Source organism: Manihot esculenta, chromosome 13 (genome assembly GCF_001659605.2).
Source record: "Manihot esculenta cultivar AM560-2 chromosome 13, M.esculenta_v8, whole genome shotgun sequence".
NCBI classification, from domain to species: Eukaryota; Viridiplantae; Streptophyta; class Magnoliopsida; order Malpighiales; family Euphorbiaceae; genus Manihot; species Manihot esculenta.
Genome location: NC_035173.2, coordinates 29,258,895 through 29,275,152, shown reverse-complemented (window position 1 = coordinate 29,275,152; position 16,258 = coordinate 29,258,895). Strand labels below are relative to the sequence as shown.

Sequence of the window (16,258 nt, the reverse complement as noted above, 5' to 3'; positions counted from 1 at the left end):
TTCTTTTTCATCTTTCGATTATTTTAATTTTTTTTTATTTTCTTTTCCAATTTTAATCATTTACCCTTTCTTTTTCATTTGTTAGTCTTTTATTTATTTTCTTTTCTTTCATATTCTCTAACTTTTTTTTTTTACTTTTTTTCTATTTTATTTTATTTTCTTCATTTACACTTTTTTATTTTTCTTCATTTTCTCTTTATATTTCTCTCAATTTCTTTCATTTTCTTTTCTTTCTTTCTTTTTTTCATATTTTCTTTAATTTTCCCATTTCCCTTATTTTTTTCTTTATTTTTATCATTATTTTTTTAAAATTTCTTATTTTCTTCTTTTATTTCTCATTTTTTATTCCCTCACATTTTTTATTATTTAAAATTTTTCTCATATAATTTTATAATAATTTTTCATAAAATTAATAAAATTTAATATTTAATATAAAATATAATGATAAAATTAAGGTTTTTCTAATTAAATTAATATTTAATGTAAAATATAAAAAATTAATAGTTTAACATATAACAGAACATAGTTTCAATATATTTTTTTTATTTTTTATTTTATTAAATTAATAATAGATTAATAAAAAATTTCTATCTGAATTTAATTTTTATATTTTTATTACAATGTTTAAATTTTTATTAAATTAATAGATTATTTATCCATTACTATTAAATTAACAACGAAGTTCATAATAATAAATACTAATCAGTTAGTAAACTGTTATTAATTTGATAAATATTGTAGTGGGACTCATAAAAATTATAATAATTAAATACAACAATATATTTATAATTTTTTAGATATAATATTAATATATAAAATTTTATAATAATATAATATATATATAAATATATTTAAATGAATCTGAGAGATCTCATATTCTATCATCCGATTCTTAATTCCTATTTTAAAAAAAACATAGAGAGAAAAATAAAATTATATACTTTGTCATTAGCTTTTTTATTAGCATGGCCCATTGTGCCTCCCTTTCAAAATAAAAGAGCCCAGCTTGGACCATAACAGCCCATTAGGCCGAATCATGGTCCATTGGACTGAAACGACCCAAATTTCACTACCTAACGGCTATAACCATTTTAAAATTAGCACAACTAAATCCTCATCTCATTCTCTCTCCCATTCGATTTCAAATCCGTCAAACCCCTTTCTCTGAGCAACGGCTCTTTCCCTCTCTGTGAGAAGCCACTTTCTCAGTTCTTTTTACTCTCCCTCTTATTCATCTCTCTATATCCATATCACTTCTTCAACAAGGGAACGGAGGAACCACAATCCTCCATATGGCGTATCTGTGAATCGGTCACCAGGTACATTTCTCGAGTCCTTTTTTTTTTCGCCCCCTTTTTTGTTGTTGTTGTTTTTTCGCTGTTTGGTTGCTAGGATCGCGGAAAGTGAAAGAGAAACCCTTGAGTTTATTCTTTGAATAGCCATTTCCTCAAGTTCTTTTCATTTTCTTCTAAATTATAACACAGATCAGTTGGTATTTTTTATGGATTTGATTTTTCAGTCTTGCTCTAATTGCATGAATTATTTTGAGTTTTGTTGCTTCCTTTTTGTACATTGTACGTTCCAAGTTAGTCCATGCTTAATTTCCGAGAAATACAGAAAAAAGGGTAAGAAAATGGGATCTTTTAAGCTTTTCTTGGCTTTTGCTGCCTCACTCGGTGGTCGGTTAACTACGGGCCATATGGGTATTCAAGAATTTAGTCAAGTCCTTTTTTTCTTCCTTAAATTTTCTCTGAGCAAGTTGTATTGTTATGTGTGTTAGCATTTGTTTGGCAATTAAAAGATTTTAAATGATCATAATAACAGCATTAGGAAACTTGTAATGAACAGGAGATTATACTATGTCCACCTAAATATTGGAAGAATAGCTATTTTTAGTAGAGAGAAATGTGTTGTCATGGTGTGTGTGTGCATGATTCAGTGGATACTTCCCAGTTCCATATCATAATCCTAGCTATTTTAGCCAGGGTAATGATTTAATACATATTTAAATCCTTGGTCTGTTCCAGTAGTTTGAAATTGCGTTTAATATCATGGCTTTGAAATTGCATGAGCACATTGACTTGTTCATTTTTCTTTTCTTTTTGATCTACTCCCAAAGATATTTTCAGAATAAAAGCCAAAAACCTTTCCACCCCATCTGGTTTGCAGCCATAATTTCATTGGGAAAAGTGTAAATTTTCTTGTTATATGTTATCTTCAGTCGAGATTAATTGAAATTTAATCCAATTCCAAAAACACTTTCAATAGAACCCAAATATTTTGGTAATTCCATCCAGATTGCAAGTGTTCTGAAAGTATTTCAACATATTTATAGAAGAAAGAAAAGCCACAAACTTTTGGTCTTCCCGGCCAATCCAGTTTGCAGCCATATAAAAATGAAAAGGGATGGTTATGTGATTATTACAGGAATCAGGAATTTTGATAAATTAATATTGAGAAACTTAACCGGTCACTTGTTTATAGGAACCACTGGTGTATCCATAATATTTGTTATTGTTACCTGAACTTTTTGCTTGGTAAACAGGTACCGTTTTCAAACAAAATCCAAAGGAAAATGGAGAGGGTCTGTGAAGAGCTAGATGAAGCTAAGGCTGAGATTGAGAAGCTCAGGGTAGATTTAAAATGCAAAGCAGAACTGTCAGAGAATTTGAAGAAAGCTCACCATGAGCAACTTATTCAAATTCAACAAGGAAACTCTAAAATTGAGAAGCAGACCCTAGAACTCAGTGAAAAGGCAGAGGAGATCTCCGTGGCAAGACAAATGTGTGAAGATCTTCAATGCAGGTTGAATGAAAAGGATTCCATCATCAGACATCTGAGCTCCTCAAATGATAAGCTTAGAGTTGATTGTGATGAAAAGCACAAAAAATGGGAGGAGGAAAGACGTGGGTTGCTGTTGGCTCTAGATGAGGCAACTGAGAAAAACATAGATCAAGAACAAAAAATTAATGTATTTATGGCAGAGATCGAGGGTCTTAAAGGGCTTCTATCAACTTCACAGAAGAAGTGCTTGGAAGCAGAGAAAAAGGCCAAAGCATCCAAAGAACTAAGACAAAGGGATGATGTGCTACTCCAATTGGAGGAGGAGTATGGGAAGCTCAAAGATAAACTAAAGTGGAAGACAGAGCAATTCAAACATCTTGAAGAAGCACATGAAAAGCTCCGGAATCAGTTTACTGAATGCAAGAAAGAGTGGGAACTGGAGAAGTCTGCACTAGTTGATGAGATTTGTTCACTGCAGACAAGCTTAGATTCTCAAACCAGGATCTCAAAAGATCTTCAAAACCAGTTAAAGATGTGCAACCAAGCGCTAGCTCATGAAGAAAGCAGGAGAAAGTATCTGGAAACTGAAATTTGTGAATATAAATCACGCTTTGAGAATGTTTTCACCGAGTACCAAGATGCAAAGTCACAACTGGAGTGCTTGACTTCTCAGAGAGACAAAGAAATTGCAGCTCTTAGACATTCATTGGGCACAAAAGAGACATTTTACAAAGAAATTGAGTACCGAGCTGAGAAATTAGAGCAAGAAAATCAAGAGTTATTGACTTCCCTTAAAGAACTCCAGGAAGCTCAGATTCAGGAAGTGGGAAATTCTTCTTCTTTGGCAAAACTGCGAAACAAGCTCAAAAGAGTGGAACAGATGCACCAAGATTGTTCTGCAAATCTTAGAGCTAAAGAAGCTGAATGGAGCTCTCAACTGGAAAAATTGACTAAAGAGCTGAATGGTTATAGGTCTGCACTAGAGAGCAAAGAAACAGCAGCAGAAAAGCTAGAGCTAGAGTTGCAAAATTGTCACTCGGCAATGATGCAGCTGGAGTTGCGGAATGAGGAGGCATCAATAATGTTGTTGGTCTTGAAATCTGGACTAGCTGAGGCTTATTTGAACCATAAAAGTGCTGAGGTTGCAATGAATCTCCATGACAAAGAAAGAGATGAAAATGTGTCTCTATTGATGAGGCAGCTGGAGATGAAGAACACTGCTCTGGCTAAAGCACTGGCAGATAACAATGAAGAACGTCAGAAGGCTGCTGCTTTATTGAAGAGAGTTGAATCCTTGGAACACATTGAAGAGCAGAAACTCCTGATAGACAAAGAGCTTGAAAGGTGCAAGGAAATACTTCAAGAATCATCCAGGTCTCATCTTCACTGTAAGGAGCAAGCTTTGCAGACAGAGAGAGAGCTGCAAGAGAAAATTAGAGAACTTTGTGATGCCTTAGACACGGCAAATTCAGAATTGGCCACAGAACGTGAGAAGGCAGTTTCTTTGTCAAAAAAGGCTGCATGCTTAGATATTATTGAGAAAAAGCGGCAATTGATGGAGAAAGAGCTTGAGCGGTACAATGAAATGCTTGAGGAATCATCCAGGCAGCAACTTCGCTTAGAAGAGCAAGCTTTGGACATGGAAACTGACTTCAAAGAAAAACTTAGGGAAGTTCGTGATGCATTGGATGCTGCAAATTCTGAATTGCATGAAAAGCGTGAGAAGGCAGCATCTTTATCGATGAGGGTTGAGTCCTATGAAGAGAAGCAGAATCTGATGCAGAAAGAACTTGAGAGGTATAAACAAATGATTGAGGAATCATCCAAGTGGCAACTTCGCTTACAGAAGCAAGCTTTACAGAAGGAGAGTGATTCTCAGGAGAAACTTCAAGAAGTTTGTGCTGCCTTAGACAAAGCAAACTCTGAACTGGCATTGAAAATTTGTGAAGGACAAGCTGTTGAATTTGAATTGTGGATATGGAAATCTATTGCTCAGCGCTTAAATGATGACCTTGAAGAATATCAGGCACTGCGTAAAGAATTAGAAGCTTCACTTCTTGCACAAGTAGAAGATGGAGAAGCCTTGAAACAAGAGCTTAAAACAAGAGAGTCAAAAGCTGCTACTTCTGCTAGAATGGAGGCAGTCATGTCCTTTGAGTTGGAGAAAGAGAGTTTTCTCCAAACCATGAGAGAAAAGGACATGATCTTAGACAATCTCCAGAAGGGGATTGGTTGGCTGGAGCAAGAATCACTGAAAAGAGAACTTGAAGATGCAGTTGTTTCACATATAGGAGCAGAAGAGAAAGATCATAGAATAGAGGAACTCCTACAGTTTGTAGGATCGTCAGAGCAAAAACTTAATTGCTCATTAAGCTCTTTGTCTTCAGAACTCGCAGAGAAGCAAGCTGAAATTAGTTTACTCCATGAGGCTTGGGAGAAGATAGCTGCTGCTGAGATTCTCGCCCAGCTGGAAATCGAAGAGAAGAAGTTGATGATTGTGGAGCTGGAGGATGACATCTGTTCTATACAAAAGAAACTGGAAGCACAGGAAAAATCCCTGTCTTCTTCACAGCAGCAAGCACTGGAGATTGAAGCTCAACTTGAAGCAAAGCAGGTAGAAATGAAGAAATTAACAAATCAAATGGAAACCAAGCTGAGAACTTCAGAAGCCATGGTTAATGAGCTCAATAACGAGAAAAGAAATTTGGTTGAACATGTCATGAAGTTGTCAACAGAAAGGGAGAATTTGGTGGGTTTCATAGAGAGACTTTGGGACAGGTTCAGCGAGTTCTCCAGGGAAGAAGTGAAAATGGTTGGAACTTTGGAAAGGATGGTGCAGTCTCTTAGTGATAATGGATCTAATCTGGCCTTGATGGGAGACACTGAAATTTTCAAATCTGTGGAAGACGTTGAGAATGCCAATCCTTCACCACCCACAACAAAGAAATTTCTGGCTGTCCTTGGAGATAGATCACCATTTCGAGAGCTCAACTAGGAGCTGGGGAGATGTGGTTTGTCCAGGCTTGCTTAAACATTCCATTTTTCATTTTATTTTATTTTATATGTATTTTTTTCTCTATTATTACCATGCAGTTTTTAAGCATGGAATTTGTTGTCTGATTTTGTATATGATGCAACTCTACGAAATCTGTTTCTCTGCTGTGAGAATTTGGCCCAATTCATCTCTTAGTCTGTGTTTTTACGGTTGACACTCAGAAAGATAAATTCAGATTCTTGCTCTTATATTCCAATCTCCTACTTTTTCTATTAAAAAAAACACCTCAGGTGAAATAAAATTCAACTTAAATTTAAAATTTTAATTCAATCAATTTAATATGAAATTTATTTTTTTAAAGAAATTTAATTTAATTTATTTAGTTTTATTACAAAGAAAATAATTCTTTCCTGTAACTTAGTGATATTTTATATTCCTTAAAGTACATGCATCTTTATGAAACAGTGTTAATATTTATTTTTGTTGATATATTTTTTTATGAAAGAGTGTTGATATTTATTTTTATGAAAACGTGTTTGATATTTATTTTTATTGATTTGATAATTAATTTTGAGATGTCAATATTAAATAAATAGTGATATAATATAATAATTGTCAAGAGTCGCCTCTCAACCTATAGGACCGTTAAAGTATATTATATATTAGATTATCATTATATTTAAATCACGATAACTCTTATCAATTAGTCGGTACTAATTAGATTTCTAAGAGATATGATAATTAATTTTATCTTCTTGCAATATAAAGTTAATGATTGCAGAGACCAAACATACGTATTGTTACATAAATACTTATGAATTATAAACAATTCTTTATATTTATTGTTATTTTTAATTTATTCACTTAAGAATTAGAGTGGAGGATAGTCAACCACCTCACATTTTCTTTTTTTATAAAATGATTAATTGCGATATAATTTTATTTCAAGCGCATTACATAAAAATTAATTTAACTTTGAGATTTAATTTTAAATTTTGAATTTCTTGCTGTCTGTGTATATTAATTTTAGCTTATTTCTTATTAGGTCATTTGAGATGTCAATATTGACTAGTGATGACATTATGGGGATAAAAGGTGCTACTTGTGTTTCACAATCTCAAAGTACTTTCGTTTCAGTTTAGTTACTTAGACTGTAAATCATTATAATATTTTAACAAAATTAGTTAAAGTTGGTTAAGTTTGGACGATAGCTTATTTTAAATTAGAGCGATTAATAACTATGTATAATTGTTATTATTAATATATAAAATGATGAATAAAAATATATATAATATATTATTTAATTATCATTTAAATATATATAAAAATTCATAATTTATTTTTACTATAAATTTAAATAAATTATATAACATAAAAAGTTTAAAAATAATATATTTGATTAAGTTTTACTATTTAAATTTAAATTTCATTCGATTAATTAATAAGATTTTTATTATTTTTATTTTAAAATTTAATTATGAATTAAAAAATTATTTTAATTAAATAAATTTCCTATTTAAATTTTAAAATTTAAATTCCGTGATGAATATAATTTTATTATGATTTTTAATTTAATTATAATTATAGATTTGCATTTAAAAATATTAAATTTAAGTTACAGGTAAATTATTTTTGTTAATTTTTTATTATAATTAAAATTATTAAAAAAAATTCAAATTGCTTAAAAGCTTTTAAGTTAATGATGTAAACTTTAACTTTTTTAAATAAAAAAAATTTAAATTTTAACATTAAATTGAATAATATTTATAATATTTAAAAATTAAATTTTATTTATTACATTAAATTTATTATTATTATTAAATGATAAACTTAATAATAGATAATCTTTATTTATTTAAATGTGATTGAAGTCATATTACTTAATAAAATTTTATTATAATTATTTATTGTATTGATTTTATATAGTCTTTATCATAACAATTATTAACATTTTAACTATTATATATGTATAATGGTTATATAGTAAAATATCTATTTCTTTTTTTTATATCTGATTGAAATTATCAATCAAGTAATCAATTTTACTGTTTGTGTAACGTAATTAAATTCACAGGTTATATCTGTTGCCTATTGCCTATCCATCGTTGAATGCTTAGGATTTGGGTAATCTAAATCTTCTACCAATTTTCTATAACATGTTCAAGATTTTATGACTTGCTGAGTGGATGGAAGGGGGTGGATTTTCGTGAGTATTCAATCTGTCCAAATCCTATTAGGATGTATTTGAATTTTTAAAAAGTGGATTTGGACGGATTCATTTAAAAAATTTAACCTTCTCGAATTCGAATAAAGTTCGAGATTAGGTGATAGGAGACCTGTTACCCAAATCCGATTAGGTATACTAACAAAACTAACCCTAATCTCATATTTCTTTTTTCATTTTCCTCGAGTTCCCTCTCATATTCCTTTTTTCATTTTACTCGAGTTCCCTCTCCTTATCGGCGTCTCCCTCCCCCGCTTCCCTTCAATCGACGCCTCTCTCCTCCATTTCACTGAAGACACCGATAGGCCGACACCTAAGTCAGCGGCATCTCCAACTTCTCGGTCAGGAGACAACTCTTCCCTCTCCCCAGTCGGCATCAACGATATCTCATTCTCTCTCCTCAGTCTCCCACTTCACTGACGACTGTCGGAGACAATTCTTATCTCTCCCCAATCGGCATCGGCGACATCTCCTTTGACCGGAACTCTCTTCAGGTTTGCAATCAAATTTTTTGATAATCAATATTTTTTTTACGTGTATGTTTTTAAAAAATTTTTAATTGCTATTAATATGATTATTTAGATACGGTTAAAAATTTTAATTATTTGCTATTTGATTACTGTAACATTGTTGATTTTTAAAATTTATAAATTATTAATCTGATTTATGGACTAAAAATTGTTATTAAAATTTTTTAAAATATATGGACTATTAATTTAATTATCTGATTATTTGGGTATTGTACTGGTATTGTTAAAATTAAATTACTAAACCTGAGTTGCAGTATTCAGTTTAAACCGAAATAACCAACCGAACCGATTAATTTTGAAAATTTGGTTCAGTTTATTTTTTATTCAGTTCGGTTCAGGTTTAATTTTCTGAAAAATCGGTGATTTCAGTTTGATTCAATTTTAAATTCAAAAATTTCGATTAGACCAAACCGAACCGAAATCACCTATACTAACCGAACCGAAATCACCTATACTACGTCGTTTTGAAATGTACCCTTATTTGCCCTAAATCTAAAAGCCGTGCCGCTGAGTAGAGTTCGCGCTAATCTCCATTCCAAGCCGCCTCACGTCATGCCTGTGCCTCTTCTCTGAGCACTGAGCTCCACCACTTCCAGCGGGTCCACCGTCCACCGTCCAACCTCCACTCTCCTCCCGGCATCGACTGATTAACCATCGCGGCTAACTCGGGTCGTCGCTCTTCACTGCGTTGCGGATGCGCGACTTATCAGCGCCGACTCCTCAACTCACTGTCGCTCTCTAGTCTCTCTCTCCACGCAATCGTCGGCGTCGGCCGTCGCTCTCCACGCAATCGTCGGCCGTCGCTCTCCACGCAATCGTCGGCCGTCGCTCTCCACGCAATCGTCGGCCGTCGCTCTCCAGGCCATCGGCTCTCCACACCGTCAGCATCTTGGTTGTCCTCAGTCCTCTGTCTTCCTCAGTCCTCAGTCTTCCTCAGTCCTCAGTCCTCGTCAACAACTGTAGAAGGTAAGTAAATTTTTTATATAGAGAGTATTGAGTCAGTATTGAGAAAAGTGTTGGTTGTGTAACTTGTTTGAGGTATCTTGTTAAATGTCCTAACACTACAAATAATATAGACTGCATGCTAAGACAAAATCTAACACAGAGACTTTATACTTGTTACTAAAAATCTCCTTAATTCCTTTCAAATTCTTCTGATGCGGTCATGCTTTCTGGAGAAACTGCCCATGGAAAGTAAGTGAACCGTGAACTTGGCTCATCAATGATCAATAGCTTTCTTATTTATATTTTATAGTACTTGGGTGGACTTATAGCATAAACTGTAACTAAGAGCTGATTTGGAACTTACTTTTTGTGCTAAGTGCTAACTGTGTTATGTTCTAAAGTGGGTTATCTTTCGTGTAAAACGAAATACTAATGGAGGCAAGAGCGGAATTGAAGCATTATGTTGTAGCTCATTCTCTAACCTGGTGGTGCTACACTGTTTGTTAAAGGGTTTAGGCTTCTGAATCTTAGGAAGAAATTTATAGTAGTTTATTTGGTTACTCTTAATCTTATCATTAAGATCTTTTTAGTTGCTCCATGCCGTTTAAGAAGAATATATGTTAATACTATCAAATTTCTAATTCAGGTTTGTTATTTGGCTTATAATATCCAAATCTTTAAATTTTTTGTCATGGGTTTATCGGGCTCGGTATTGTATGGGTAGTTAAATTAAATTACTAAACCTATTTGGGACCATAATCGGGTTGGCATTTGGATACTCTCAATTTTGCGGGTACCCATTACATCCTTAAATTTAACTATTTAATTAAAAAATTGTAAATCATTAATTATTTAATACTTAGAGCAATGCGAATTTTGAGTGTAAATAAAATTTGTTTTTATTTTTTATATTATAATAACGTATAATTTAGTTATTATAATTTTATTTTATTTTTAAAAAATTATTCAAAATATTTTTTAATACTAAATAAAATTTAATATTTTTAGAATAAATATAATTAAAAAATTAATAAAAAATATTATTTTTTTAAATGTGGGTAGGGAGAGGAAGATGAGGGAATTTAAAAAATGCAGATTAATTATACGACACCACTTTGCTCAACCACTGAGATCCTACTAAACCCTTGCCGTTCTCCTTCCTTTTCGCCGCCGCCGTAAGTTATTATTCATGCACCATAGTCTCCTGCCTCAAACAACTCAGCTTTGTTGACTTGGTTAGGCGCAATTTTTTAAAATTCCCTCAATCAATTAATTCGGAGGCACAAGTAGTGATAATTTTTTGTTTGTAAAGCTGAAAAATGGCAGAGGAGAAAGAAGAAGTGAAGACGTTTAAGGATTTGGGGATATGCGAACAATTGTTGGAAGCGTGTGACGATTTGGGATGGAAAAACCCTACAAAGATACAAGTCGAAGCGATTCCCCATGCTCTTGAAGGTTTATTCTCTTTTCTTATTATGAATTTATCTCGTTCATAGTTATATTTGTTTTAGTCGACGATCTGTTTCTAATGATGACTATATACTTTTTAAATTTTTAGGCAAAGACTTGATCGGTCTTGCTCAAACGGGTTCTGGTAAAACTGGAGCTTTTGCTCTTCCCATATTGCATTCGCTTCTCGAAGCTTCAGAGAAATCTGTGCAAGCGTTCTTTGCTTGTGTGATGTCTCCTACAAGGTTTTCGTGCCTAGCTATTTTTGTTTGACTGTGAAACAGTAGTTGTTTGATTTAATTAGGAATTCTTTATATCTATAGATTGGCTATTTATATTTTATTTTCCTGTTATTGAAGGGAATTGGCAATTCAGATAGCAGAGCAATTTGAAGCTTTAGGATCTGGCATTGGTGTGAAATGTGCTGTGGTAGGCTTTTACTCTGAACTGATAAGGTGTTCATAGAATAAGTTTTATGATTTAACTATTTCTCATTTCATAAAACTATGACAATGTTTTTGTTTTTAACTTAGCCATTAAATTTTGAGTATTAAACTTTCATTTTTCCTCTTTTTAATAGCTTGTTGGTGGGGTAGACATGGTGCAACAGGCTATCGCACTTGGAAAGCGGCCGCACATCATTGTAAGTATTTTTAACATTTTGCAAAACTGTAATAGGGTGTGTTCAACACTGTTTGGTCAGTATGTTGTGTATTTTTTTTTTCCTTTTGGTTTTGCCTTTGATGTTAAACAAATATAATAATATATTGCATGCTAAGAATGGGAAAAGATTTTTTCAATTTCTTGCTTCATTGTAGGTTGGAACCCCCGGGCGTCTTGTGGATCATTTGTCGAACACAAAAGGTTTTTCTCTACGCACGCTGAAATACTTGGTATGGTCTTTTTAATGTTATGATTTAAGTTACTGTCTTTTTAAGATATATATATATACTTAGATGCTCTATGGCTGCTGTGGATATAAGTTTTGCATTCATTTGAATTGTTTTTTGTTTGTTTGCACATTGAACAGGTTTTAGATGAGGCAGACAGATTGCTAAATGAGGATTTTGAGAAATCACTTGATGAAATTCTAAAGGTTATACCACGGGATCGAAGAACATACTTATTTTCTGCAACTATGACCAAAAAGGTATGTAATAGAAATGTGGTACTTTTGTCGAAAAGAAGCTTTGAGGGTTTTGCCATATTTCCTGCTCATGAGAGGAATTCTTTTGGTGGCACCAACTTGTCAAACGTTCATGCAATTTTTTTTTAGTTTTTTTTTTTTTTGGTCAAATGTTGTATTATCTTGATTGTGGCCTATCTGTACTGCCTAATGATGGAGAAGTAGCTCCTAGATGAGTGTAGATGATAGTTTACTATCTGTGAAATGGTCTGTTTTGTTAGCACATGGATTATGTCTAACTGTATCAGATAATACTGTTTCACAAAGTGAAAGATTACTTGTGAAGTTGTTGAAAAAATATAAAGAAAGATGCTGCAAGGATGAAAGTTTGACAATTTGTCCTCTTGTTTTTGTAGGTGAAAAAGCTCCAGAGGGCATGTCTAAGGAATCCAGTGAAGGTATGGTAATATCATTTCCATCCATCTTATTGTTTCTTCATGCTCATCATGGCTACTGGTAACTCATGCAAGTCCTTCAATTGTTTCAGATAGAAGCAGCATCTAAATATTCCACTGTTGACACATTGAAGCAGCAATATCGCTTTATTCCTGCCAAATACAAGGTTTGTACTTTTTCAATTGCTGGATTACTTCAGTGGATGTTATTGATTAGAAAAAGGGTAATTGGTGGCCATTCATTTATAGTTGGAGCAGTAATTCTTAGCAAACAGTTTAATAAAGGATTGACCCCTAAAAATTGACTGCAGCTTGATCTGAAACTGTTGAATAAAATAAAGTTTTGGAACAGCATACCTCAGGATTTCTATCATGTGACTCAGTGATTGCTGTCTGTGAAGACCCTTGTGGAAGAATAAGGCAAAAAATTTATATTCCTTGTTAAATTATACTTTATGGAGGAAAGAAAAAGGATCTTTAATTCATCTTTTGCATATATGTGGGTTTTATTGTTATGGCAAGGGAAAAATTTTAGGTGATATAAACTCTGATTTTCATTTGCGTTCATTTATAGTGAATTAATCATGAAGAACTGCAAGGTACAACTGTATTGTGCATATTGAATTTTAGGTGATTTGTTGGTTCTCATAACATACATACTAGTTTTTTTTTTTTTTTTTTTTTTTTTTTCTTGTTCATTCAAGATTATGCTTGTGTGACAATTTGAACTCAATGAACCAAGGGCTGCTTTATTTCTTGGCTAACTGATTTAATGACTTGTCAGGTTCTTTTTGTTTGTCATGATTACAGGATTGCTACCTTGTATATATTCTGACAGAGATGTCCGGAAGTACTTCCATGGTTTTTACTCGAACGTGTGATGCAACTACTTTTTTGGCCTTGGTCCTCCGAAATCTTGGTTTAAGGGCCATCCCAATTAATGGTCATATGACTCAGGTAGACTGATTTAGTCAAAATACTTGTTCTTGATTCTTATATAAGTATAGGATATCTTTTTCCTTGTTATCAAATAGGACCTCACTTTTAGTGGAATATTGCAACAGTCAAAGAGACTGGGAGCCTTAAATAAGTTCAAAGCTGGAGAGTGCAATATTCTTATATGCACTGATGTGGCAAGTAGAGGACTTGATATTCCATCAGTGGATATGGTTATTAATTATGATATTCCTACAAACTCAAAGGTTAGGCTTTCTATTTTTCTTTTTCTGGCGTGCTTTCACAATTCTTAATGTGTGAAGCTACTGTGTTGTGTTCTAGAACTTTTTTTTAACCTCTAATTGGTCTCAATATTCTTTCCCTCCAAGCAATTGAGAAGTTCTATCTGATCTAGTTCCTGCAAATTAGTGTTATTCAGCTGGTTACTTGTGTACCTCATGTAATAGGTTGGTAGACATGTAATTAACAAACTGGGTGGTACATGATTTATTTTAGTATTATAATAATGGGAATATTGTCAGTGTTGCACTCAAAGATTTCTTACATACAAAGAAAGAGAATATTTCAATAATTATTTAATGAGCAGTGTGCACACAAATTTTAAACCTTTGATTGTCCATTGCAACTTCTTACCTGAATCATTTATAAACTATATTCTGCCAGCCCAATGAATGGAGGCTTTTCTATATCTCCAAATGCACAAGTTTTTACTCACATGGCTATTTATGGATGTAAAATTAATGATTTATCAGAGAATTATAAGAACTTCCAGGTTATAATCTTCCCTGCCTATCTATCACATACTTGTGTAGTACTGAATTTCAAGGTCCTTTGTTTTGCATCGTGTTTAACGGTGATTTGTTGTTATCACTTGCTTTCCACTTTTTGAAGTTTCTTTACAAATCTTTTCTGGACAGCCTAGCAATAAAAGCAGTATAAGAATTTCTGATAATTTTACTTAATTTATTTTCTGATATCGAGTGGGTGCAGGATTACATTCATCGTGTTGGAAGAACTGCCCGTGCAGGACGATCTGGGGTTGCAATCTCGCTTGTGAATCAGTATGAACTGGAGTGGTATCTACTGATAGAGAAGCTTATTGGTAGGCTAGACATTCTATGCTGCTGCTTAGAGACTAATTTATTTTTCACTGGGTTTTGGGGGTGACATGTGCTTCATAGACTGAACAACATATCATCATGTTCCAGGTAAAAAGTTACCTGAATTTCCTGCTGAGGAAGAGGAAGTCTTGCTTCTGCTGGAGCGTGTCACTGAAGCCAAAAGAATTTCTCAGATGGTATTAACTTGTATTTGATTAGCCTCTTTTTTTTTTTTTTTTTCTTTTCTCTAATATGAAAGCTTCAAACTTCCTATCATTTGCTTTTCTGGTTATTAAATTTGGATAACTGGCACCTGCAAATGCTGACTTAACAAATGAAATATCAAATTACTAATCTTGAGCTCTTTATTTCTCAAATTCTATTGTAAACTGTGTTGCTTGCTTTTTTATGGTTGTATTTGGTTGTAATGTTTGAATGTTAATTTTCTGCCAGATTATCTACTTTTTTGCTGTTATTATTTATTCAATTAGCTTGATCAATCGTTGCACTTGTGTTTGTAGAAAATTAAAGAATCTGGTGGCAAGAAGAGGAAGGGCGGAGGAGATGGTGAAGAAGAAATTGAAAAATATTTAGGCATCAAGGATAAGAAGTCCAAGAAGTTCAAGAAAAGATGAGATCAACGTGACCTTCTGTGGATTTTTTTTAAAAAAATATTTTGTTATGTAAAATAACTTTCATTGATTACACAGCATTACTTCCCTTCATAATTTATTAATCATAAGTTATTTAACCATTGGCTTAATAAAAAATTGATCAAGCATTTTTTAAATGAGTTTAAATTTGAGTTTAATTGTAAGTTCATTTATTAGATGAGTCAAGTTTAAAATTCAATAGTATCAAGTTTATCAAGACTTCTTGTGAGTTGGCTTGTTAAACAAACTCATGTTCAAATTTAAATTTATAAATAAATTGAACGAATTTTTTTTAAAATAAATTGAATAATAATTCATAAATTAAAATTTATAAATCACTTTAAATATAATTTTAAGTTTATAATAAAAAATAAAGTTTGTGGGATCAGTAATAAATTTAATGTATTATATAATAAATATGTTGTTAATATAAAATAATAAAATACTAAATGGTAAATTAATAAGTAACACTGTAAATATTTTTAATGAAAACATTATAAAAGAAATTACAATAACATTTTCTCCGTATTTCAGACTCTTAGTAGTGGTCGGTAATTTATTTTATTAGTTATTATTTTTATAATTTAATTAATAAATTATTATTATTATTTTATTTTTTTATAGTGTACAATTTATAAATGCTATATCAATTATATATAAATAATATTCTTAAAATACTCTTTTAATTTTTAATATATATTTATATTATTTTTCATACTCTCATTTTTAAAAGTGTACTTAGCTATTTGTTATTATTATTATTTTCACATATTTATATATATTCTTATAATTATTCTCATATTTATTATTATCTCATTAATTTTATAAATTAAAGTATTTCACAAATACTAAATAATAATTTTTTATCTATTTTTTATTCTCCGTACGTAATTAGGAAAGCAATTTGTTTTTCTCTTCTTTTAAATTGGAAATTCTATCGATTTTTAAGTAACATATTGCTGATTTTTTTTGATTTTGGATTTTGACAAATGATGCTTTTGGATGCGCATCCGAATGGGTCTGTAGCTTAATGAACGTTT

General features: G+C 32.0%; 2 protein-coding genes across 3 annotated transcripts; both read left to right on the top strand.

Moving 5' to 3' along the window:
• Positions 1 to 1,118: 1,118 nt before the first annotated feature.
• Positions 1,119 to 5,989, top strand: LOC110630469 (uncharacterized protein At4g38062). The gene is made up of 2 exons (XM_021777982.2): positions 1,119 to 1,319; positions 2,546 to 5,989. Exon 2 carries the CDS (start codon positions 2,576 to 2,578, stop codon positions 5,777 to 5,779), a length of 3,204 nt encoding a protein of 1,067 aa, XP_021633674.1. The 5' UTR covers positions 1,119 to 1,319; positions 2,546 to 2,575; the 3' UTR covers positions 5,780 to 5,989.
• Positions 5,990 to 9,021: 3,032 nt separating this feature from the next.
• Positions 9,022 to 15,355, top strand: LOC110630426 (DEAD-box ATP-dependent RNA helicase 10). Of its 2 annotated transcripts, XM_043949639.1 has the most exons (15): positions 9,022 to 9,344; positions 9,395 to 9,499; positions 10,791 to 10,933; positions 11,037 to 11,172; positions 11,287 to 11,356; positions 11,508 to 11,570; positions 11,746 to 11,820; positions 11,958 to 12,077; positions 12,470 to 12,511; positions 12,601 to 12,675; positions 13,319 to 13,465; positions 13,573 to 13,710; positions 14,456 to 14,567; positions 14,674 to 14,762; positions 15,087 to 15,355. In XM_043949639.1, exons 3-15 carry the CDS (start codon positions 10,798 to 10,800, stop codon positions 15,198 to 15,200), a joined length of 1,317 nt encoding a protein of 438 aa, XP_043805574.1. In that variant the 5' UTR covers positions 9,022 to 9,344; positions 9,395 to 9,499; positions 10,791 to 10,797; the 3' UTR covers positions 15,201 to 15,355. The 2 variants fall into 2 exon arrangements, with proteins under 2 accessions (XP_043805574.1, XP_043805575.1); XM_043949640.1 differs by lacking the exons at positions 9,022 to 9,344; positions 9,395 to 9,499 and adding an exon at positions 9,529 to 9,727.
• The last annotated feature ends 903 nt before the right edge of the window (positions 15,356 to 16,258 follow it).

Bases quoted from the DNA above. Each gene is read 5' to 3' on its own strand.
- LOC110630426 (XM_043949639.1), top strand. From the start codon at position 10,798: ATGGCAGAGGAGAAAGAAGAAGTGAAGACGTTTAAGGATTTGGGGATA. The intron at 13,711-14,455 runs GTTAGGCTTTCT...GAGTGGGTGCAG, and splicing joins ATATTCCTACAAACTCAAAG to GATTACATTCATCGTGTTGG. The intron at 14,763-15,086 runs GTATTAACTTGT...TTGTGTTTGTAG, and splicing joins CCAAAAGAATTTCTCAGATG to AAAATTAAAGAATCTGGTGG.
- LOC110630469 (XM_021777982.2), top strand. From the start codon at position 2,576: ATGGAGAGGGTCTGTGAAGAGCTAGATGAAGCTAAGGCTGAGATTGAG.